The 26,935-nt window shown below is 40.2% G+C and overlaps 1 protein-coding gene across 3 annotated transcripts in view; it reads right to left on the reverse strand.

Annotated features, from left to right (window-relative positions):
* ZNRF3 (zinc and ring finger 3) overlaps nucleotides 1-26,935 on the reverse strand; it is a 75,638-nt gene that overhangs the window by 14,618 nt on the left and 34,085 nt on the right. For 2 of the 3 annotated variants that reach the window (XM_027689593.1, XM_027689592.1), the window contains exon 2: nucleotides 15,385-15,510. In XM_027689593.1, coding sequence (XP_027545394.1) covers nucleotides 15,385-15,510 — 126 coding nt within the window. Of the gene's footprint in view, nucleotides 1-15,384; nucleotides 15,511-26,935 lie in introns of those variants that run through there. The other variant, XM_027689594.1, reaches the window with a different exon arrangement.

Here is a 26,935-nt window from a genome sequence, read left to right on the forward strand (position 1 = left end):
TGTGGAGGGTTTTTTCCCTGCCGGGGTTTAGATGCCGTTCCCAAAGAACAGACGGTGCATTCGCTGCCGGGAAACACCCCGGGCTCTGCCGCTGGCACTGGGGAGCCCGGCCCTGTGCCAGCCTAAAGAGCCTCGTTCGCACGCGGGTCCCGAGGCGCGCCCGCCGCGGCTCCGGCCCGGCCGGGGTTCGCTGGCCACAGATCAGAGAGCGGCCGCCCCGCCTCCAGCTCGGCCCCACCGCCGGGGCAGGCTGGACAGAAGCGAACGAGTGCGCGGGCACCGGTGCGCGCCTGGCGCTCGCCTCCCTCCCTCCGGTCCGAGCTGGCGGCCGAGGGGGCGCAGCGCGCCTGGCACTGCCCCGCAGGGGCACCTTGGAAAGTCCGGCTGCCACTGCCCCCCTCCTTCCTCACCCCCCTCCAGAATACTGGAGGTTAATTAAACCCAAAACGTCTACGAAGATACCCTGTCCACTACTCAGTAATCAGGACAGCTCAAGATAACACAGCTATGTTAAGTCCCACATAAAATAATGCCGGTCTGTAATAGGCACTTGGCTTTTTCATTTTGGGCTATCCAGCATTTAAAGATCCCAAATCATTCCTCTAAGCAAACTGCCCAAACCTGGATGAAAAATAAATACACATGTTGGATGAGGGGGAAGAAAAAGTACACTGCTACCTCCTTTACCTTTACAATACCTGTGGCAAGCAAAAGGCATTTCCAGAACTGAATTCCCCTGCAATTGACAGCAGGAAAGATATCAGGCATACCCCTTTTTGTGATTGTCTTCTGTAGCTTAAAATAAATTACTATCACTTCATATTAGTATTTTTCTTTTCTTGTAAAGAGTAATAGAAAACAATAAAAAAATTGGTAACTGCACTTTTCATAAATTGAGTGATCACTTATTGTTCATAGTGACAACCTCGCAGTCTGTCTTTGCATTGAGAATCTACAGCTTATGTCACTACAAAGCAATGCATGGACCTGTTTGCACTTCATGCAACCTTTATTCCATGAAAAAATTTTCCCTAATGTCCCACCTAAACCTTCCCTGGCACAACTTGAGGCCATTTCTCCTTGTCCTGTCCCTTGTTCCCAGGGGAGCTGAGCCCAAGCCTCACTTGGCCCACCCTCTTGTCAGGGAATTGTAGAGTTTTTCTTTGTAAATGAGCATTAAAAAGTGATCCACCATTTGCTAGACTTCAGTCAAACACCTAGTTTTGACCATCTTCTCTAGCTGAATGCTGGATGTAGGTGCCTCTAAAGCAAAGGGAAACAAAACCCACCCTTGAATTTGCCCTTCCTCATTCCTTTAACATCACCAGCCTAGGACTTTATCAAAAGCTCCCTATTGAAGAATACATTTGGCTACTTTATACTCAAAAGAAAAACATAAACAGAAGGACATGATGTGTTTATTACACATTTTAAAAGGACTCTAAATGAAAATACATAATAATGGCCTCATCTGTGTTTCTGTGGCATTTTAATTTGCCCAGAGATTGTCATACCTCATGGAGAAGGCTAATGAAAAGTTATTTCAGAGTGTATTTTAGAGACCTACTTGTTATGAACTTACTGTTGATAACCATTACCACTACAATGCCCATTAAATACTGTCTCAGTTTAAAATCTGGCAGAATTTATAGGCCTCGTAATCTAGAAAAGATAAGAGGAAATGCATGTGACAGAAGTGCAAGGAAAGTATCTCTTCATGTCTCCAGGTTTGAGGAAATTTAAGTTGTTGCCTCAAAGAACATCAGAAAGATTTTAAGAGCTCTGCACTCCCTTCCTGTGCCAGGCAAACACAATAAGGAAGTAACAACTTCCTTGATGAGGCAAACTTTCAACCCGAGGGACCAGATAACTATTAAACAGGTGCACTGCTTCCTCTCATTCATTCAAAGCAGGTAGGACAGCAACAATCAAACCAGTTAGAAGTTCAGCCACTTCCTGACATCTCAAAAGGACCTTGCATGCTTGCAGATATGAACATGGCAAGCATCTCCTCCTCTGCTTTTTAGTATGGCCTTATTCCAATTAATATGCCAGTTAGTACGCAATAGTGGAGAAACCATCATAAGAAGAAAAGCTGCTAAACAAGGTCCCCATTTAAGAGAAAAATCATAATAACAACATTAGCCTTTATTCATTACATTTACTTCTTTGCCAGAGTTAGAATTCCCTCACAATATCCAGTAGTATTTACACATGAGGACATGGCACTCTAATCGAATGGGTTGCAGAGAGTGAATAAATTACAGATGAGAGCAGGACTGAGGCTTGAACCATAGGCAGGGAGATCAAAGTTCATTAAGCACTTTTAGCTCTGCCATTTACATCAATATAGTAATGCATTACACATCTATTATGAGAACATCTGTTGTTGAAAATGGTTATTGGTAGAGCCAGATTACTACTTATAAATAAACTTTTTTTTTTTAATAAGTTAACATAGTAGATAACACTGACAGACTAAATGGAGAAAAAGATGCTTTAAAAGTATTGGCTGCCTGTGTAAACCACAGATATATCCTGCTGTTGTAACAGTGTTCTCACGAATGTCCTTACATTAAAACTACCTATCTGTCTTCCTGGACTTGTTGAATCATTCATCCAACTGTAGGAATTAGCTTCTTGGAATTTAGCACACTCTAGGTAACAAATATTAATTATAATTATGGTATGTGGTACATGAAGGAGTTTATTCCCTGGGTTAAGAAAATCATAAAGATGGGGAAGGGGAGATCGGGCATTGGTTTAAGGGGTAAACAGTACAAACGCCAGTAAACTGCTTTTAGCAAACTCTTCCATCAGGTGCCAGCATTATTAGCTGGTCTTCCAAAAAGGGAAGCCGAAAAGTAAGGATGGATCCTGAACACAAAACACTACTTTCAGTCAGAACTGAGGGAAACAGCACAGCTCCAAGAGGCATAACCATGGCTTTTTTCCTCTTCTCTTTCCTTTTTTCAATACATCTCATGTTTTGGGGGGAGGACAGAAAATATGGTTACTCTAACTCTGTATAGAGATTGATGAACAGAGTAGTCAATAAAATTAGTTTGTACATCCTTCTTTAGCTGAGAACTGAGCCAGCCTGACTTTCCTCTGTCTGTTTTTGAGGTTTTTCCCCCCTCAATTTCTTTATGAACTAAAAAAACATTGAACTTGAAGCATGTTTCCTGTTTAATCCCATCAGATCCAATATTCTATGTCAGATCCCTCCACATTGTGGAGTCAGTGGTCATTAATCTGCCAAAAGAGTGGGATTATGCAAGTGGTGTGAAGTGGAACCTTTCTTATAGCTGTCTTTTGGTCCTTTGAAATAAGAGTCAGCCTCTCACATAGTGTACTGGTAACATATAAGCAACACTCAGTAGTTTGCAACTTGCACACTCTGTGACTCCAAAGAACAAGATTTTCAATGAAAAGGTGCATTGTCTTGCTTTATTGCTCTGGAAAAGCAGTTCAAGAATTTCAACAGGGAAATTGCTGCCAGGGAATACAGCTGAAGGGATGAGGTTTCCATCTACAATATTTCACCAAAATAAATGATGAATATAGCAATTCAGTGGTTATGGTCTCCTCTTGAGCAGACTCAAAAGTAACAAAATCTGTTCCAATAATTTTTAGCACTCACAAACTAACTGATTTGCACCTGTTTTCTCTATATCAAGATCAAGTGAGACCACAAAGATATAGACAATATTACCAGAGGTATGCAGTACCAGGTTCTAGAATATTGGCTTTTCTAGTTGCTGTAGTTGCTTAGTTAGTCTATGACACTTCTGCAGACTTGTCTTCATTTGATTTTTTATATGAGAGGACAACTTTGGTGCTGAAATAAGCATTAGGAGCCAACATTACCAGGGTTTAACTTCTGCAGAGACTCTTGAGTTTAAAGAAGTCCTCAGTTAAGTGTGGACAAAACCCAGGGACTTCTAATCATGAGAAAGAGACCACTGATTCCTACATAAAATGCACGATGAATCTGCAGGTCAGGACAAGCAGATGTTGCCACCACCAGTATTGGCTGCTAAAACATCCACTGCAATGGGTATTACTAGTCAAATCTAGAAAATATCTCCCAAAGTAAGCAAGACTGTGTGTTTCCTATTGACATTTGACTATCCATAATATATTTGGGTTTTTAGCAGCAGCTACTGTTGGGAAAAAGAAAATATAATGTTATCTTATTAAATCCATAGCACCCATTTATAGAGCAGGCCCACAACTGTACTTGCAAAGGCTTGGCACATCAGCCACAGGCCAAGACACTCCAGTTAAACAGTCCCCTACACTCTGCTTATCATTGAGAACCTTGCATAAATCCCATAGCATTGTGTCAAATACACCTTTCCATTACAATTCTAAAACTGCAAAATCCTCTCTTTCTCTCAGAGCTACACAGAATACCAACAACAACATCTGAACAACACAGGCACCCCCTCTTTTTCTCTCCTCTACACTGCAATCAGCAAAAATATCTTGCCCCCTGAACCACCTCTGGACTAGCAAGTAAAGCCACAGGGCAATTCTGCAGGGCAGAGGAGGAAGGAGAAAAGGGCATCCTCTACTTTGCAAACAGCAGAAGTTACAAATTAACCAATTGATGCTTCAGCCCTGTTAATGGACAACTCCCTGGTAATTCCAGAAACTAAGTTAAGCCAAGTATAAGCAGGATGCCATTTTAAACCTTTTCTGAGATAATGAGAAAGGAACTTTCGGATTTCTGTCTGAAAACAAAGGCAGAATATCACAACAAGACAGTTAAATCCCCAAGTATCACACCAGCATAAAACCCCTTCCTGACTGGAATACTTAAATTCTCTGGCACTTTGGGATATGTTTTATACCCATGCCCTAGAGAGACTGCATTACGGCATTACAACAGTTGCTTATTAATTAAGAAGTATAGAGAGTGTGAAGCAGTATTTTAAAATTTAAAAACATAGTCACAATTTAAACCCAAAGTACCTCTCTGGTAAAAAAGTCTGGAAGTTAAAAAACTATGTGCTTGTAGTTTAAAGAAAAATATCACCTTGTGTAATACATAATCACATCAACAATATATACGTACACCAATGTGATTCATACTGCTCAGTACTAAGAGGCTGTCAGATAGTTAAAATGAGGAAGAAGAAAACAAAACTCTCTCTCTTTTGGGGGTTAGGGAGAAACACTGGTCAGTTCTAAGTCTACACCAAGTAAAAATAATAAGACATTTATTTAATCCTGAACACAGCAAAGCCTGCCGATTGCAAATCTTTTGAGACACATTTCAGAGTCATGGGACTCCACTCCCAAAGCCCTGCCCTCTGCTATCACAGACCATTCTGTGGGCCAGCAGTCACAAAGAGAAGGGTGAGCACTGGAAGAGATCAAAGGAGGGAACCGGGGTCTTGAACTAGATTACATGTTCACAGAGGACCCAGCACACTCAGCAAGAGCTGGGTGGCAGCGTTCAGGACAACTGCTGGTGTTTAACAGAAATGCTGCTACATCTTATAATCCTTCACACTTTTTCCAGGCAACAGAATTTCTATACACAGTTACCTCCAAAATATAATGGTCACAAGATGAGTATATTTTGGAAATTATGTACTAAACATGTACTATATCATATGCTATAAAATACCACTACAGACAATCCAGATAATTTTTAACTTTATCTTTGCATTGAAGATATACTGAAAGTAGATGAAATAGAAACAAACATAAGATAAATACATAAACATACATACAAGCATGCTGTGGTGCTGAGAGAAGTTAATAAAAAATGGAGATACGGGAAAGCATTGGAGGAGTTGTAAATTAAAGGAACTATTAATGGAGACCACTATAAAAAGCCATCCCTACAGTACCCAAGCTGTGTAAATAGAATGTACCAAGTTCCTACTATCTCAGATACATAAGGCATGTACTCTAATAGAATACTGCCTTAAAATTATAATTTGGTATTTATCTACATCAAAAGGGAAAACAAAGAATTATAAGAATTATGTCTCGCATTTAGAGGGGGAGAGGGCAAAACTTTCAAAAATTTTAAGTAAGGAATTCATCTAACTTCAGTCAATTTAATGGGGAAGTTTAATCCTTCTGAGAAACAAGCCTCACCTTATTGCAGAAAGTTCTTTTCAACAAAACAACAGTTTTGGGCCATGGTTCCCAACTCACAGCATCTTTTATTTAAATATTTTAGTAAATAGGAGAAATTTTAAATAGATTCAGCTTGTGTGAGATTATGTAAAGGTTGCAGAATAGGTCTGAAGCATTTACAGTAGTCTATCCAAGATATACTGACACATCTAAATTAACCAAAAATTACTCGAAGGCTGAAGAGCTTTGTGCTCATTAAAAGCATTCTGCTATCCTTGAAAAGACAACATGAATATGACCACAGCCCACCAAAAAATGCTAAGAAGAAATGAAAGCAAGCATAGCTAACATGAAAAAATCAGGAGTGATTCAGGCCAACTTGGGGTATATACCTATTTTCAAATGCAAGAAACTGATAGGAATTCAGAGTGACTTCTGCTTTGTATCATCTGTCTTGCTTAGCCTCATCCTCAGGTAGCTGGCCTTCATCAATAGGTTCATATCTACTGTGAACAAGAACATTTTAGAGATAACACAATCATCACCTGAGATGATGAAATAATAGATCCAAATCTCGACAGTGACAGCAAATGCAGTGCTCTTTGCAGGGTTATTAAGTGCCTGCATGCAAACCATGACCATGTTCAGACAGACATCATGTATACCAAGGTGAGTTGTCAAGCAGCAAAGGTATTTTCACTTCTATACATATTGAAGTGCTGTAGCACATTGCTCTGCAGGTTCTGTCCCCTTTGTCAGGGATGAGCATCTGCATCCAAGACTACAGAAATGCATGTAACTCCCAGTCAGGGACTTATATCTTTCTGACTGAACAAAGGCATGTAAAATTCCCTTAGTGTCCAGTAGAATACTGCTGATTCAGTGAAATCCTCCCTCTCCACGACAAGAATCAGCTTGGGTACTAAGTTCAGTAGTAAAAGTATGCATGGTGGGCCAGTATTCCAGTTTAGCTAGCAACTTTCCATGGCTGGCTAATACAGGATGATATGGCTCTTCTTCCAAACAGTGATCCTTGGGTCTGGATTAGTTTAGTTTCAAGGTCCCAAACTGTGGTGGGCCCTTGTTGTTAGTTTGTTGACTTTGTTAAAAAAAAAAAAAAAAAGAAAAAAAAAAAGGAAAAAGATAAAAAGAAGGGGAAAACAAGAATGAAAAAGGTGGAGGATTTTTGTTACAAAGGGAAACTGGAAACTTCTCTCCACACAAGCAGAGACATGGCTGTATTGCAGAGGCCTCGGGGTAAGGATTAAAGAAAAACAAAATAGAAACCCTTCCATCTCTAATTAGGGTCTTCATTTGCCAAAGAGCCATTCCACAGCGGGAGGAATTACATTCAAGCCGTTGCTTGGATAACGTCTCCCAGCAGGTTGGCTCCTCAGAGCAGGCTACTCTGAGCCAACAATTTCTGGTTACTTGGAGGCAAGCAGCCTGCATATTGTTTTAACTGGCCTGGCTTTTACAGCCAGTTTTGCTGAAGAACAATCTTCTATTCAGAATGCAGAGATAAAAGCTTCACTTGTTGAATTTGTCCCCAGTTTCTTTATCCCTTTCTTTTTTTAAACATGGGAATTATAGGTTCTGGAGTTTGCATTATTTCCCTTGTAGACTTCAATGTTTTTCCCCCTCTAGCCACTTGATTCTTTGCCAGTGAAGGCTGCTGTCTGGAGTCCAGCCATTCATCAGCCCCTACCTCATCATTAACACTGTGGTGCTGGCGGTCACAGCTCATTGCTGGCGACAGGAAATCCTAACTTGCAAGAGGTTAACCACAGCCCATAAACAGTCAGACTGGCTCATTAGTCCCATACAGTCAGCTGATGGGACCCTCTGGGAGTTTCAACACCGTTCATGGACTTGGAGTCTATGGATTCTGTGCTCTTTGCAAATGTGTCCTCCCCCCTGCCCACTTAAAAGCTCGTTATTTGCATCCTCAGGGCTAAGGACCATCTTTTTTCCTATCCAAAGCTAACTAAGTTCTTTGAGCATTTTGAAAAATTAAATGTCTGTGACGTATTCTCTTGGCTTACCAACTGAACAAAACACCAATGGGCCAACAACTGAGACATTAATGCACTAGAATATGTACATGCTTTTGATATTTTTAATAGTTTCTGTGAGAGTTCCATATCCCTACTGAGCAATTCTAAGGCAATAGCTGTGTGAATGTTAATAATACATAATTAATCTGTATTACCTAATTCATGCCACAAATATGTCCAGCTCTAATGTTCAAGAACTAACCTGCAAGAATCACAAGTAGCTTGGTCAGTGCTCCCTACACTGACTAAAAACCTCACTTCGTTCTCATTTTGAGTTCACAGTATCATCACTTGATTCATTTGGAGTTGATTCCTTGAACTTAGTACAAATACTAAATCATCATGTTATCCAAAAATGCACCTCTAGATAATATCACCTGGTCATCATAAAGATAAAATGTTTAGAACAGAAAAATGTGTTCTGGCAAATTATCTCAAAGCAGTAAGATATGAAGCACACTTTGTGTTATATTAAGTTTTTCTCTTTCCTTTCAATCCTGTGAAAATCATTGCAAAACATTCCCACTTTATGTCTGCAAATTCTTAGGATCCGGTTTTCTACCACTGTCGACTGTATCTGCCCATCTTTTATTCTGAATATCGGAGTCCCTCTGATGCAGCTCTGGTTACATTCCAAAGTTCTCCAATTTCTTTCAAAGCCTTCTGTCCCCTCGTGCACCAAAATTAGGCATGTCACTCATCTGTGAAGTCCTAAATAATTCCATTCCCTGCCTCCATATCTGCTCCTGATTTTCTTCACTTTCTGGTCCATTTATCGGATTCTGCTTGCTAGACTTCTTTTGTGCTCATTTCTATACTCCAACATAGCTGCACTTAACTTGCCCATTCATTTTTTTGTTTCAAACTCCATTTCTATAGCTTTTGCAATGTTTGCCATTGTGCATTTCTCCTGTTAGAGAAATAGGTAGATTCTGTAAAATGTAAAATAAAAATATCTCTCAATGTTTGAGAGGCTCACAAGGCACATAGAATAATGGTGGTCCAAAAAATTAAAACATAAAACCTTTATATATTATTATCATTATTGGCATGTCTTAAGTAGTTATTCCTTAGTCTTTACTCAGCCTTGACTTCCATTAATTTCACTAGGAGATCTGACTGAGTTGAACTCAAGTAACACATGTTGTGCAACAACAGCTGCTTCTTTAGCTTAAGGGAGAAGCAGCTGTGCTCCACAGTTGGCTAGAAAGGAGTGAACATGGTGGCAGGGATTGCTAAGGACTCAGCTCTAAAAGTGGGCATTTATTTAAAGTAATCCAGCCAACAATGGCAAATCTAAGGAGCGCCCAGAGGGAGAAACAAACATAAGAGAGCCTTTCTGCATGAATACCTGATGCTTTTCCTAACTGTGCTGTGAACATGGAAAGAAAGTTAGTAAAATAATACAGTAGCAGACAGCTGGCACAAGTTACCAATGGAAAGGGCCCATCACTACCCATGAATGAAAAGCTGATAGACCTACTTCTGCTGAACTGCATAACCTGATTCAGCCCTTGTCTGTCCATTCCTTTGAGCTTTTCCCTCTTTGGCTTTGATTCAATTCTTTTCTTTCCTTTTGTATCTTTCACCACACGATCCATACACAACACAAACCTTTCCTCTCTCCAGATTTCAATTGCTTATGTGATTTTTTTTTTGTTCAAAAATATACACATGTCCCTTCTTGACTATTTCTGTCTGCTATTATGAGAAGCCACCGTCTTCCTGAAAAACTATATATTAACTCCTCTTCTGACCTCACCTATGCAATTTTGTTAGAACTCCAGAAATCATTGTGTTTAGATGGTGTAGAGGCCTGATCACACTGCTCACACATTTCGGGTGTCCTGGACATTATGAGTGACAATGAAGTGGGAAATAACAAGAAACAATCATGATATTACAGCAGTTATGATGTTCTTTGGTGTTCCAGGAAAATGTTCATTTCCTGTTTCTCAATATATTTTTTAGAACAAATACAGTAAAGACAAACACATGGATGGCAGGGATTACAATTATATACACTACGCTTTTTCACAGTTAACCCTCATTTTAGGTAGTGCTAAGACAATAGACCTTGAAAATAAAATATTTTAAAGCAAAGTTAATGGGAGACTCTTAAAGAACATGACTGATTCAGAAGAGCTGAGTCTTTAACACTAGACAGGATGCTATTTTTCCCCATCAAAACACATACTCTTTTTTTCATTACAATGAAAACAATGAGGTTGATAAAAAACGTAGTCCATGTTTTTATCAGAGTTCTGGCATGTTTGGCATGTGCAATATAGACCTATCAAGTAGTCCACAGCCAAAGGAGTCTAGTCTCATTCAAGAAACTTTTTTCTACTTCATAACAACTTCCTTCTTAAAACAGAATGTTTGGGAGCTCAAAACAACCCATACAAAGTTTATACTGCTGCAACATTTTTCTCAACTAACTAACTAACAAAAAACTAACCAACCAGCTTAAAAATCACTCATACTATTACTTTTGAGCCAGACCAATTAAATTTTGCCATTGATTTTTGAGACTACTGCCTTGAAATGTTTTACAAATGCTTTTTGGATGCTGTTTGCAAAGAAGAAACATGGGCTGACAAACAGAAGGCAGAAAAGGTCCCCAAACTGTGGAATAAATACCATAAGTGGAATGTCAAGTACTTCAATGGATGTAAGAAGTTTTCCTGAAGTGGCAGTATTTCCTACTGCATGTGGCACAAGACTCATCACAGGGTACCTTACTGCAGGTGTCACTACCAGCTGAAAGTATCTGAATAAGCAAAGTTTTGGAAACTCTGAACAATGATTTTAGACATGTCTCTCATTAATTTTAGATCTTAATCTAAGGCATAGTTCAGTCATAGTTTCTGAGTAAGTTTAGCATGGAAGAACATTTGCCTGAATTCAGTATGCATTTCTACTACTGAACTGAATCCATTTCTACAGAACATTATCCAAAATGTATGTAAAACTATTAATGTTATACAGAAAAAAATGGTATACTTATATTGTCATATATAACTTATATTGTCTAACATATAACTATATGCTTAATTTAGGCTATTAATATAAAGGTGTAAGTTGATTTTGTTTAATTTGCCTTTTTTTAATACTTTCAGTAACTCTGAAAGAAAAAGATTAAAATGGTCTCTCCATGGGACCTGTTGTTCCTCAAGTCTTAGTACACATCTCTCTTTATTCAGGAACTAAACTACAAACATAGCCCCATGATTTCTCATTTAACTACCTTACAAGAACCTTTGTACTTAAACTAAATTGTTAGACAAAAGGTTGGGAATCACAGTTCTAATGCACATTCAAGTCACAATGATTTTGGCCAAAGCCTAACTAGTATAATCATAACGATGACATAGCAAAACAAGAGATTCTCCTAGATAGTATTAGTGTATATTTTTTGAAAATAAACTCTTGAAAGACAGAGAAGTGAATGGATACTGGAAGAACTGTTAGGAATTTCCTCATATTACAGATTTCTTTGATCTGAAGAAAACAGGAAGCTGTAGTAGCAGGGACATCCTCTCTTTGTTAGGTTATGTTCAGATGCACATCCTCAAATACATACAATCCTATTAATACAGAAGAGACCTTTTAGCAGTCCCTGGAAGAGAAACAAGAACAAAATCCTTCCTTATGGACTTCTGAGCCTGCAGAAAGGGAAGAAGTGCTACTCTTAGGCAAATCTTCAGCATTTTCTCAGTATCTATCCTGTACTGAAATAAAAACAATGGTATTGCTGGGTTGTACTTCACAGTCTTGACAGATGTAATTTGCTTTAAAATTACTGGGGTAGGGGAAGAACAGGGGGTCTGCATGTTGGAATGTACAGGACACATGCAGGTAAACTGCCACCACAGAACAGTGAATCACAAAATACCAGCATGGTTTGGGTTGGAAGGGACCTCAAAGATCACCCAGTTTTAACCCCCCAGCGCCCTCCAGCCCTGCCAGGATGCAGGCATGCAACAGGTATTGTAGGCAACCCTGCTTTTGCCTTCCTTCAGCACAGTTACAGCAGTGAAGGAGTTTCATTGTGCTGTATGCAGAGACGGGAGGAATTCCAGGAGGGGAAAGGTTCCCTTTGAAGCACATGGCACGAAGAGCTTCCCAGTGACCATGGCAACAGCTCAGTGGGTTCCCAGCCTGAGAACCGAGTTACTACAGCCATGCCTCAAAAACAAAAAAAGTCTGAAAGAAGGAAAGAGAGAGGGGGAGGTGGGGTCGGGGGTGTGGGGGAGAGAAGCTGAAGCAGAATTAGCCTGGCAGAAACTGAGCGGCTCCCCGGTAGGCAAATCCAGCCAATAATGCTGGTCGGGTTCACGGGGTTTCCTTTTCATTTCCAAAAGCTTTCTTCTTCCTCTGTCATTCCCTTCTAGCCCTATTCAGGAGCTCATGAGATCAGTAAAACCCAGGCCTTTGCTTTGCCTGCATGCAGCATTGCCTCAAACAGGGCTGCACTGTGATCAAAGGTAATAGTAAATCACAGCTGCCACACACACCCCTTGCTTCAACCAGGGTCCAGTTTTCACAGGCACTTTAAACAGGAGATACATATTTTTTTAAACACTTTCATTTCCATTACACGATATAAATCTGACTATAAAGGATGAGCAATTACAAAATCAATATGGAAATGAAAACTAAATTCTATTCAGCTACCCATGATAAACAAGTGGAGTAAAACTTCTGAAAACACAGACCAGAGTTTTAATAAACAAAACAAAACCCCAAAACAAAACACCCCTAAATCAAAAGACCTCAACAACCAAAACCAACAATAAGAATAAAACCCTACAAGTTTGTACCAGATTTGTGTGTCATGCAATTTAGCTCTACAAACAGCTTTTAAGTAGTCTACATTCTGCTTCACCATATTCCAAATTTTCAACAATATCACCTCTATAATGAAGAACAGTAGGTTTGCACTCCTTATTTCTTCCTCCTTTTCTACATGAAACAAATTCCATTTCCTTTCTCTGTTCAAGGCCACCCCTCCCCCATTTTCCTTTCCTTTCCCTACTCCTTGCCGTTTCTTTTTCCTTTTTCTTCTATTTTTCCACCTCTCCCTCCCTCCTCTCCTCTCCCTCTCCCTTTTTCACTCCTTTCCCTTTTATGTTTTAAATCAGTTGCCAAATCCTAAAAATAACCAGAAGAAGACACATATACACATGCAGCAGGTTTGATATTTACCCAAGCAAAATAGTTTAGAGGCCACATTGAATCCTCGTGTAGCAATTTGTTCCAAATTGCATGGAAAGTGAACTTTTCAGAGGCCCAGACAATCGCAATACGACTTGTTCCCAGTGGTAAGATAACCAAGTTGACTTAACTGACAGACCTGCAAGAAGCTAATGGTTGATGCTCCTGCTGCTAAGTCCTTCTAAATCAGATCATAACTTGAGCATAGGGAGGACTGAGCAGAGAGGTTGAAGGCAAAAGATGGAGAGGAGAAACTACAGCAGTGAGCATGAAACAGGGAACAAATATCTCAGAAAGAGAAGAATAAATAAGAGACATGAAAATACAGAACAAGGAGTTGTAGTACAGTTACTGAGAAGCAAGTATTGCCTAGAACCTTGGCCACTCTTTTTCATCTGTTGAAATTACTGCACATGAACTGACACACATGAAACACTGTGCCCAATCTCTCTGGACACACCCTATGTCACATCACTGTCATTATGCATCAAAGTAGACGCTACAGAGCTCCTGAAGCAAAGCCAGGGTCTGCTGTTCAGCAGGTCAAGCTTCAGGAAGCCAACATCAGCAGATAATGAGGTAAACTCATTCTAGAGATCAGTGCGGCTTTGGGGACATGGGGAATATAGAGGACATGGTGGGATTTGGGTACATAGCAGTGGGTCATCCATTTTCCACATCTATTTCCTCACATAATTTTCACTGAGCAGATTCCTTCCTGAAGTGGCTTTCCCCAAGACTCAACTTATTCCTGGAGTTTACTTATGGATTACTATGCATCTTTCAGTACCCAATCTTCTCTAATTCCCATCCTCACAAGACCTTATCCTCAGATTTTATCCTTCTAAGATCAAAGAAGCAGCAGTTGGAATTTCTCTGAAATAAAAACAGTATTCCAAGAATAAAAAAAAAAAAAAAAGTTGTATTATGCTGAAATTCAATAGAAAGGGAAATCACTTCTTAAAGAGGTGTTTCTCACCATGAACTACAAGTGGAATATGCAGTAAATTTTAGACAAGCCGATGGTTTCCCATTTCCTTTGGAAGGTGAAGTTTCTAGAAGTTTTGTTTATAAATTTACAGAGACAAGATTTACTTTAAAAATGTCAACCTATGATTTTATTGTCTGCCTGATACACTGCTCACCTGAAGTCACCATCACTATCCTACCCAATTTGAGTCAGCTGGATTTGAGGACGAACTCCAGTTACTTTATGTGTTTTCAACTGCTCAGTTACTGGTAGAACTTGTGGCCTATGCTCCTTCAGACACTTCCAGCTACTCTAGACTTCAAATGTCTACATATAATAACCTCAATACTCAAAAATTCTAAGCTGCAAACAAAAAAGGTCAGCTTTCTGCTTTCCTTTTTAACATATCTGGCAGCAGTAATGATATCTTACTTGACTTCACCCCATAAAACAAAGGGAAAAGTTTTGCAATTAATTTAGATTCCAGAGGCTGCATTCCACAGGGAGACTCCAGGAAGATGAAAATCTTTATTTCTTTGACCAAGACAATAAGATTCACTTGTTATTACACATATTTATCCTGCAATGAAAGCAAAGAAATCTTTCTAGGTTTGAAGACTCCTCTTTCCCCAAAAAGAGGAAATTAATGTATGTCTTTTGAGAAAACTGTACCAAAGGAAAACCAGTCAGATGCTTTCATTTTGACTTCTTTGACCAAGTTAGCATCACAGTTGCAGTTCACTCTATTTCTACTCCAATACTGCTTCAACTCAACAGCCATTTTTGCTTAAGTCTTTGTTAGATTCCTACAGAGCTCAAAAAGGGAATGTGTGCACTCAGCTCCCCATCACCATCTCTATCAACTGAGTTATGACATCATCTTTACCTGAAGCATCTAGTGTGAAAACAGGCAAAACAGGAATATTTTGTGGATTAAAGGGAGTTTTCTCTTGGTTTATTTCTTGCTGATTTTTCTCAGAAAGGAACTAATCCTTCCAAGAAACAATTACATGCAGCTCCAAACTATCCCCTTACCTTTCCTAAGACAGTGAGGCATGGCTTAGGCTCCAACTCTGGCTGTTCCAGTTTCACCACTCCTACCCAACCATATTCATACAGGTCTTCCTCATCATTGCTGTTACACAGTCCGAGTGGATGCATCTGAAATAGAATCAGAAAAAAAACTTTAGCCCATCAATAGAATTCAAAAAACATACAGATTGCTTTTGAATACCTTAACTTATAACAAATACACTTTTATTTAAAAGGTACACCAGAAAAAATGAAACATAAGGTTGCATGTATGAAGAATCCAGTACACTTCTGAAGCATGAGTACAAAATCAAAATTTTATGTAATGTCACAGTCATCTTGCTTATGAAAAAATAACTTAAGATTAACAAATGTGATTATAAGTCCTTTTCTCAGATATAAAATAATTAAATACAAACATCTACTTTGTATTGCAAAAACATCTTTCCTTGCAAACGGACAGAAATAATACGAACTATCACTCATAAAAGTTTTACATGTCCAGAGATGTACATGTTTACATAAGATCCAGAGCCCATGTTTCAGAGGCATTATCACTTTTTTTTTTATATATTTGCACAATATTAACAGTTTGTCATCCTTTGGAACAAGCCTACCATATAATTCAAAGTAAGGTACAGGAAGCTTTCTAACTATTGTGAAGTAGTCTCTGGTTTTTTCTGAACCCAAATGATGGGGGGGAGAGGGCTATCATGAAGTGAGAAACTTTTAGATATTTGTGTTTCTTACACTAGGCAACAATATGTCTTTGATTTAATTTCAGATATTCAATCTGTTCCTCCTCCTTCCAACACTATGTAGTTACTCTAATTTTATTATGGCAAGGACCTTCCTACACATCGATTTTTTTAACCTTTCTTTTCCAAGTTTGCTGTCCTTCATTAGGATAATATCTTTGTGTATAAACTAGGGTGTCATACATTTAATTCTCACACTGTTTACTGTGTTCTCCTTGTTCTCTTTTTCCCTCAACTAAAATCTCAGACTTTTCACAGACCCTTGCCTAAGAGTTGCCTGCAGTTTAACATATATGCAGAGTTCTTTGCAAAAAAACTCTGTACTTTATCCAGTTTCATGCCTTTCCTTAAATGTCACATTTGTCAAACTAGCTGAAGAAAACCACAAACTAATATCAGCACTATGACAACTTCGCTTTCTGGTATCTGATTATAATAGGAGGAGATTATACTGCTCAATAATTTACATATATATACACACCTCACTAATCCATGCAAAGTAGCACCATGTAATGGTCACTAATCCTGCCATCACTTCTGCATCACCAGCTTGTTGTTTTGTCCTTTTCTGCTTTTCTCCCATGTCTTGTACCTTGACTTCCATTTTGCAAGTAATACAATACATGGAGTGCTATTTGTATTATCTTGTGGGGCCCTAACTTTCTGAATAACTTGAGTGATAACTGTGAAATATGGGAAACATGATGGTGAACTGACACAATACAGGGGTTTTTCTACCACTCATTATTTTTCAAGATTCATCACCAATCCATTCTATTTTGAGGGAAAAAACCAAACCACGCTATACTAGGCAGAAAGAGTAAAATCCTTTGCCCAACTCTTAACTCAGCCTTCCTCTTTCTTTTTTTTTCCTGAATGAGCTGTTACCACACATTGCTGAGCTGTCTGCAGTCTCACTTGGGTGAGCAGCTCAACTTACTGCTAAAAGCTTGGGGCAGGTACTATCACTGGAAGATGAACAATTCTGTAAACTCATCATCTGATGGATAAACTATTCAGCACAGACATAAAATCAGGGGATGGAGTCAGTCAGAGAATGCTCTCTCCAAGATTGCCCAGGCATATATTCCAACATAATTAACCCCCAAAAGGAGTCCATGGGATCCTTTAAGTAAAAACACAGCTTTAATCGATATTAAATATCTAAAGAGACAGAGAACCATTTCCTTGATGTAATTCCCTTGACATAGGGTGTATTAATTGAGCTTTGAAACCATAACCCATATCTAAGAAGTTTCTAGTTCAAAATCCTTGAAATGTGCTGGGGCACTTTGCACATGCCTGAAAGGGCAAAACTGAAACCACGACTTAGGTGCTTTTATCCAAGGTTACAAAATCTGTATACATTGCTGAGGGTCTAAAATAACTTCAAAAAGAGCCGCGTGAATTTTATGTGGGTTAGTGTTACAGAGCAGACAAACAGTAAAGCAATAGAGGAGGAATACTTTACTCTGTAACTCAATCATCTAAAAAAAGTCCTGGTGATTAAAAGAAAACTTTCACCCTCTTGCCCTTTTTTATGTCTGCCAGGATAAGGCATTACAGTGTTACAAACCACCGTATGAACAGCTCAGGATCTTTCTGTGCACTGTCTCATGAGATGAAAAGTCTTGGTCTTTTTTTCCCATACAATAAATAACGGCTCTACCCACTTTAGTCCAGAAAAAAATCTTGGAAGAAGGCCAAGAGGAACAGAAAATTCTTTCCACTGTCACTTTCATCCAGAATACTGTTATTCCGTAACAGCTTCCAAGTGTGAATGGCCCTTTAGATCATAGTCACCAAGCCCATTCTGCAGTTATGTCCCTGGACATCAGTATAAACTCAAAGCTCAAAGAGCCTCTTCTCTTCCTTTTACAAAGCCTGAGTGATGAGCGGGTTGAGAGCAGCCGTGCAGAGGAGGACTTGGGGGTACTGGCAGATTAAAAACTGGACTTGACCCAGCAACATGTGCTCCCAGCCCAGAAAGCCAATGGCATCCTGGGCTGCATCAAAAGAAGCTTGGCCACCAGGCTGAGGTAGGGGATTCTGCCCCTTTGCTCCACTTTGCCGAGACCCCACCTGCAGCACTGCATCCAGCTCCAGGACCTGTGTGAGCAGGTACAGAGGAGGACACAAAAATGCTCTGAGGGCTGGAGCTCCTCTGCTCTGGAGACAGGCTGAGAGAGCTGGGGTGGTTCAGCCTGGAGAAGAGAAGGCTCCAGGGAGACCTCAGAGCCCCTTCCACTGCCTAAAGGGGGCCTAATAGAAAAGATGGGGAGGGACATTTTATCAAGAGGTATAGCGACAGGACATAAGGTAACAGTCCTGAACTGAAAGAGGGTTGGTTTAGATTAGAAATTCTTCCCTGTGAGAGTGGTGACGCCCTGGCACAGGTTGCCCAGTGAAGCTGTTCAAGGCCATGTTGGATGGGGCCGGGAACAACCTGGTCTAGTGAAAGGTGTCCCTGCCCAGGGCGAGGAGGTGGGAACTAGATGATCTTTAAGGTTCCTTCCAACCCAAACCATGCTATGATTATGTGATTCTATGAATGAAGCAATTAGGGACACAATAAGGTACCAACCAGACTATGGGTCCTGCAAGTCTCATTCCAGGTTCATATCATAAACCGACAGCAGAATTTTACTTAAACAGAAGCTTCCACATCATTTTTTTCCTGTCTTCAGCAGACCATAAGCCAGCAGAAGCTGCCAAAGCTGAAATTTTTGACTCTTGTTTAAACCCCAAAAGAACAATGACACACCTAAACAGGCACTCATCTCTTTCTGACAAACAACTAACCCCACTCTTGGTCTCTATGGTTCTCCATGGCAGAACTGCAAGTACTCTGTGTCCTCTTGTATGAAAACATTAATATGCAACTCCCAAGATCACAAAGGATGGCCACTCCTGTAGTGCAGCTTTGCAGAGCTTGTACCTTCCAATCAGAAAAAGGTAGGAACAGACAGTGCACACAGTACATTCTCCCTTCCAGCACAGGTGTATATTGTCCAAAAACTAGAGGAAAACCCTCTCATCTCACTTAACCAGATCAGCCAAGAAATAAGACTCCGAAAAGCTGCATGCATTAAGAAGGATTCAGAGACCATTATGTTTACAGCTGCCTTGGACAAAACACAGATGACAACATGGACTAGTATCATCTGAGGCATGTGTATCAAGCAGCAGGTATCAGGCACTAAGTTTGAAATCCAGAGAATTAATTTTGGAACTCAGTAAAACCAAGACCAATATGTGTAACTAAATGAGCTGTATCTGAAAAGCTGCACAATACTTCAACATGGAATACAAAAACAGAAGAGAGAACAGGTAAAATGAAGAACAGTGTGAGATGTAAGAAGTAGCAATTGTTTTCATGGCAAGAGATGATTTCTGTTTAGCATTTACTGACCACTGTATGGCATTCTGAAACTCCTTTTCCAAATACGAACAGCTCCTGCTTCTTGAACCTAGTCCAAAGAACTGCATTTTCTAGGAAAGTTCTGAACTCTATCCTGATGCAAGAACCTAAAAAGAGGAATCTTTGGCAAGTTTGCTAATAAAGGGGAAAAAATTAATCAGGAACTCATCTCCTCCGTACAGGACTCGTGCCATTCACACAGTTGTATTCACCTTGAGGGAAGAAATTTTCAAATTCTTGTCCAAACCCATGAGTTGGACCCACTTAGAACATTCACTTTTACTCACAAATCATAGCAAGGTTGTACTATGAACTAGTTACTAGAAGAAAGCTGTGGTCTGGCTTGCAAACAAAACCAAGCAGCTGTCACAGAAGAATTCTCCTTCAGCATGGCCATGCTGGCCACCACCGTTGCTGTGCAAGGACAAACATGACCACAGCAAGTGGATCCCATTTTGTAGTCCAACAACCCAGGCACAGAATGTCTACTTTACATTTCCTACCAGTGCGTAAGAGACCAGAGCAGGGAGAAGACTGAGATTTATTAAACCATCACACAACGGCAAAATGATTTTTCACATGAGAAACCTCAAACCCAAATGCAAAACCCATTGTAAGCAGTAAGTAAAACTCATAGGGTGCTGCAGGCTCTGTGCTGGCAAATATAGAGAACTTACTAAGTATGTCTGCAGGGTACAAACCCCCAGGATTTTGTTGCATCACAATGGAAGACATTCAATTCCCCCACCTTAAAAAAAAAACATTTGGAGTTTTGCATAATTTTTTGCATTTTTTACAACACTTCCAAAAATTCTTTACTGTGTTTGTTTCACAGGGAATACACATCTCTTCTTTATACATCAACATCAATTTCCATCTTATCTACTACTTCCTTCTCCATGAACACACCAAGCCCTATAGTAATCTTTCTGACCAGCACTGTTAGAACCATGTTCCTGGGGCACCACTGAGCATCACTCTGAGCATGTAATTTCCACCCAGGAATCTTTTCTCTGCATAAATTTCTCTCTGGCTTCACATCCCAGCAAACATTATTTCATTCACACTTCATATTGAGACTCCAGTGGCTAACAGGATAGCCAGCTTCAGTCCATTCATAAGGTTGTGTTTTTGTTTGGTTTTCTTTTTTACAGTTCACACTAGAATTAAGGATCCCAAACAAAACAAACAAAACAAAAATAACAACAAAACCCACACACAACATCCCCACCAAAACAACCAAAAAGACACCACGTTAAGATCACAAGTGAGTTTCAACCTTCAATCCATTAAATCCACACTGAATATCATGCCACAGAAAATTTACTGGCTCGGGTGTGGAAGCAGGACAGTTGTGTCCACTCACATCAGGGTGATCCCACTATATTGCTTTGGGGCCTGTGCTAGCTTGGATAAAACTAGGCTGGTACTTCTGTGTCTTAGGTAGTTCCAGTAGTTTGCAGAGAAACAGAGCACACCAACAGTGTAAAGAGATTCCCTAACTTCAGTTCCACTAGAAACAAAATAACCCAAAACCAACAGATCCCAACTCTTCCTCTTTCCTGCCAAGATACCACTTCTAATACAAACTAGGTCTGGCAAACAAGACCTGGACAGTTTAAAAACTTCAATAACATGCCTTTGAGACTCTACATTACCTTCCCAAACTTTCCTCTGATTAAATTCTTTGTTATAAATTTAATTATTTAAATCCCACAAGCCACAAAACATTGTTCTTTTGAGCAAAACATTTGAGCAAAACTTAGCTGAACGTTGCCCATGTTACACATGTCTTTGCTGGCAGCTGTGCAGCTTTAGTGGCACAACTTCTGCTCCCCCAAAAAGGCTTCCTGTGATGTGGCACTATGGGAACATAGCAAGGCAAACACAGTTTAGAATGAGCACTCCGGTCACAGCATTAAGAGATCAGTAAGAAATTAAACAAGAACCTCTTCACTAAAAAGACCTATTTATTCTTCCCATTCTTTTCTTAAATTTTAGTCTTCCTCTAAAACAAACTGCCAGTGTCTCCCTCTGTGCTTAATCCTCTGCAACTAATCAGGTGTTTTATCTTCTGACAAATAATAAGGGAAGAGATACAAAGCATAGGTATTTTTCATTCATTTTGGATACTGACCCCATATTTGAGGTTGGTGTGATTTTTTTCTTTCTGAAAAACAAAGGATCTCTCAGACTTACTAAGTTTCCTAGATGCCTGTTCCCCTTTTGCTTCTCTTTCACAGTGAGCACACCACGAAGGGCAGTTGCACCTACTCACACACAGTGTGCACCAACAGAATCTGGGGTGGGTTTCTATTGATAATTCAGCCTGCAACGAATAAACCTACCTCTGTGAAGCCAGGTAAACATTTACATACATGTCAGAAGGCCCTCAGTAACTCTCTGCATCAGTCTGGAACTTCAGTTGGTAACACTCCATACTTTCTGTGGCAGAGAATTAACGTGCAGAGAAGCAAACATACAGAATCATAGAACACGCTGAGTTGGAAGGAACACATCAAGATCATTGAGTCCAACTCTTGGCCCTACACAGGACAGATCCAAGAATCCCACCATGGGCCTGTTTGCTGTCCAAACACTTCTTGAACTCTGTCAGGCTTGGTGCTGTGACCACTTCCCTGGGGAGCCTTTTCCAGTGCTCAACCACCCTCTGGGATAAAAAAACCTTTTCCTGATATCCAGCCTAAACCTCCCCCGACTCAGCTTCACACCTTATAGTTTTATTAGTTCAAGAAACAAAGGCCAGGGTACCAAGGCATCATTTTCCAAAAGACTGAGGTACGACTTCCTCATGGCCACGAAGGAGTCTGTGCCATAAAATTCTGCAGTACATGCTGGCAGAACCAGGCTTGATATTCCCTGTCTAAACTAAAGTTACATCCCACCCTGGTAAGCATCTCTATTCTTCTAAGGTTTTCTCTTGCCTCTGACATACCAGCACATTTTGAAATACGAAACTGAAATACTTCCCCCTTTGTTTAGCTATGTATTTGACAGATAGATTTGGATAACCCAGGTATAACAAAATCTCATGGTTTTGCAACAGTGACCAGAAATGACACTATTGCAGGGGCAGGGTCTGGGTGAGGGACTGACATAACCCTGAGCACCCACATCCCATCCTCCGGGCAGCCACCATCCCTCCAAGCTTACAGAACTGAGTTACTCACAGAAGTGAAAATTCATCAGCCAGAAAAAGAAAGGCAAAAGTAACAAAAGAGAGATTTAAAAAAGGCTCTATGCCAAGAGCCAGAAGAGTGAAAAACACTTTTGTAGTGGCAAAGTTAGTACAAATTCTAGACCACCTTAGACCACAAAATAACACAGAAGGGCTCTGGGGACCTGCCCATGTCCCATAAAAGACCGTAAAAGAGAGGATGAGAAGTCGTATGGCAGGTTTTTGACTGCGTTGTCATATTAAAAACTATGTTATGTTCAAGGTGCATATCAGAAGTGTCAACCCAGTAGCACAATTCTAAAAAACATTTATTTAAGACATAGGAAAAAAAACAGTCAGCACCAAGGCCAGTAAGACATGGGCTTCATCGACAGAAAACTTTCTGTCCACAAAAGCACTCCACCACTCCAAGCCACAAGTAGTTGGTAGAGTCTTCTTGGACGCCACAGGCATCATCTTGGATGACACTGTAGTCATCTCTTGAGATCATGACAGATAGAATATACTGTAATTTTCTGAAACAGGGATATCAACTAAAAAGTGCAACATGAGTCAGTGAATTTAAACTTAAAAGACTGGTGTTATTTCTACTGATCAGGTGTCCAGACACAGCAAAACACCATCCACTGGGGCTGATGGTGCTTACAACAGGACTCATGCTGTGCAAGTGCTTGTCATGTTCTCATGGTTTCTTGTCATGACAAAAGTGAATTAATCAGAGGATCACAGAAGATCACAGGATGCAAAAAGGTGAGGCTAGATGAAAACATCTATCAGGCCCAGGGAGGATCCAGGGTGTCTACAGATCACAGTCACATTTCACTTTAAACAAGAGATCACTGACAAACTACAATGGACAAACTAATGATTTTCTGTGAGGTGGAAAATTATCAGTAGTTTCAAACAATCACAGAAAAAAGCAAATTCAAAATACTACACTGCACATGCCTCTAAAATGGAGCAGAACTATTCAGTCTTCTAGTGAAGACTTGAACTCTTTATTGCTGTAGAGCCTGAAACAACAGACACACCATATAGCTTTCCCACACAGAATGCACTTGGCATGGATTCATCTCCCTCCACATGAATTCACATTCCTTCACCAGACAGGCTTTTGAAATAAAATTTATGAGGTTTTGCAGTGCTCAAAAGAAGACATAAAAAATAAGTCAACCTGAATGTGAAGTCTATCATCAGGGAAATGCAGTTTCTTCTCAAAGCTTTCCCCTAAACCAGGTGTCTATTGAAGCTGCCTCTGGTAACTGAAGGGAAGAGAGCTCCCTTTTTGGCTTCCCCCAGGTGTATGGAAGCACAGCCAGGTAACACTGTAGACTTCAGATACTTTTAGTTACCCAGCCCCTCGGTGTCCTGCCACCACCTCCAAGCTCCAGATTTCCTTCCTCCAACTTCATGCCCCAGGGAAGCTTCTTCTAAAGGAAGGACCTAAAGTCTGGAGTATATCAAGGATCAAGTGAAATAAGGCAACCAAACAACTTAAGTGTTTTACAGGAAGCAGAAAAAACATTATTACACTTCTGCTGGGATTTCTGTAGTAAGTATCTCTCCTGTCAAACCAGCCTTACTGAACTCAAGACTGAGCGTACACAGTTTTTTTCAAAATGCAATAAAAGTAAGTCACCAAACAGATTTTGAAAAAACAACAACTTCTTCATTCACTAAAAAGTACTAGAGGATGCAGAGTGTCTGATTCAGAGACAATCCAGTTTTTTGGTGCTAGACTCAACAGAAGTTGGATGGAATAGAGAGATGGAAAAAGGGGCACACTCCCACAGACGAATATAGAAATATTTCTTGGAAATGCAGAGACTTAATTAGAAAAGCATTAAGTTCAACTGGAGCTCAAACTGGCAACAGATGTCAAGACTAATAAGTATATTAATAGCAAGAAGAATTGCAAACAATATATGTCTGCTATTGGATGGGGTAGGCACAAAGCAGTAGCAAAGCCAAGCAACAAACAGCTGATAGTAAAGGAGGGTGGAGTTAGGGATCATCCAAGCAAACCAGACATACAGACATCTAAGGAATCTGAGAGGATGCCTCCAGGTGTCCTATGAGAGCTGGCTGTCATAATTGCAAAGCCAGGCCCTATTATCTTTCACAGGTCATGGACATAGGGGGAAAGCCCCTGTGACAGGAAAAGGGTAAATACTACACTGCAAATACCTGCAAAAATCCAAGAGGACAGATCTGGGAAACCCCAGTGCAGTGAGCCTCTCTTCAGTATCTGAGAAAATTATGGAACAGATCCTTATGGAAGCTATTTACAGGTACATGAAGAGCAAGATGGCAACTGAAAATGCCAGTTTGGATTTATTAAGTATAAATCATGCTTGACCAATCTCAGTACCTTTTCTGATGAAGCAACTTGCTCCATGGATGAGAGGAGAGCTGTGGATGAAGACTTCAGTGAAGCATTTGACATTGGTGTCTTTCAACATCCTTGCTGACAAACTCCTAAGATATGGACTAGTGTCCTGGTTTTCTAAAGTAGCTGCTACAGTGCTGTGGTTTGTATTTAGTATGAGAATGATGTTGATAACACACTGATGCTTTAGTTGTTGCTCAGCAGTGTTTACTCTAAATCAAGGACTTTTTCAGTTTCTCATGCTCAGCCAGTGAGCAGGTGGACAAGAAGCTCAAATTATTAAAATAATCAATATGAGAACAAGAAGGCTGAAAAACAGTAAAGTGGATGCTAACGACATTAATTTTTTGCATTTCCTCTGTATTTTTACCTCCTTCCCTATTAAAAGATAAACTACTTAAGAACTGAAAAAATTACTTTGTACTCATTCTTCGAGACAGACTTGAGTCAACTCAGCTGATTGACTTTTGCCACTGATTGTCACCACTGCTGTGATTTTGATCTTCAGTATAATGCAGCTACTAATACAACTACATCATCCCAAGGCTATTTTTTCCTACTACCTACAATGAAGAACTTAATTTTCTATCTCCATTTACTCCTCTGTACTGGCAGAGCAACCTGTTGCCAAAAAGGGATTTAAGGTTCTTGACTGCAGTATTCCAACCCAGCATGACTAAGACCTCACCAGAAAGAAAAGGCTCAGGCTTTAACTGCACTGTATCATGCTGTTTGAGAATAAGGCATCAGCAGAATGTGCCATTATAGAGGAGCAATCCAAAACTGCACAAAATGAGGGGAGAAAAAAAAAATCTTTCAAAAACTAAAGAGTAGTGGCTTTTTTAAAAAAATAAGCTAGGTATTGCTATTGTTTCTGCAGCCTGATAAAACATGAGGGTTTTTATGCTGGCTGCAGCTGGAACATAGCAGCCTTTTTAAAGAAGGTGAAAGCTGGAAGTATTTCCCCCTCACCCTGTGCTGCTCTAGACCGTGCAGCTTTGCCATGCAGAGAGGAACACTTGTTCCCCGTCACAAGTAGAAAACTTCATTAAAACACAGTTTCTCTTCGCTTTCAGGCTGTTCTGTTTTAAAGAAGCACATCCTGCCAAAAACCAAACTGCCACAAAATGTAACATTACAGGACCTGAGCATTTCGGCAGCGCGCTTTTCTTGGCTATCAGTCGTGACCGTGCGGTCCAGGCCGGCGGTTAGCGTTGAACCCACAAGTGGTTTCCACTAAACTTTCTCTGTAGCAAGAGCATCAAGCATTCCTGAAATCCTCTCACAGTCCACTTACTCCAGGAAGTATGCCAAAAGAGATGATGAGAAATCCAGCCGATGCTGTAATTAAATGTAAAACCAGAGATACTCAGCTGAACATATCCACCATCAAACTCTACGGTGCAGACAGGCCAGTACTACACACAGTCCAGCAGATCCTGTGAAAAGGAGTGGTAAATTTTGAAGAGCAGCCAGAGTAGGTTTTGTTAACTAGGAAACCAGATCTTGACACTGATCTAGTTCATCAGCAAACTCAATTCACCTGTACTGCAGTCCAGCTGCAAATCCCTCAGGAGAGGAAGAAAACTGCCAGCTGAAAGACAAACCTCCCAGGCATCCTCCAGGTCAGAGAGATGCTACAGATACCCCCAGCACACGCACAGTAACAGATGTGTGCAAGTCTAAATTCAGCATGTCTGCACCAGATTTACTGCACAGGCAGTGATTTAGTGTACTGCCCAAGCTATGCAGCTGAGCAATCTACTGCAACAAAGCAGATGGACTCT

This window comes from Neopelma chrysocephalum, unplaced genomic scaffold, assembly GCF_003984885.1.
Source record: "Neopelma chrysocephalum unplaced genomic scaffold, ASM398488v2 Primary Assembly neopelma1_77, whole genome shotgun sequence".
Classification (NCBI taxonomy): domain Eukaryota; kingdom Metazoa; phylum Chordata; class Aves; order Passeriformes; family Pipridae; genus Neopelma; species Neopelma chrysocephalum.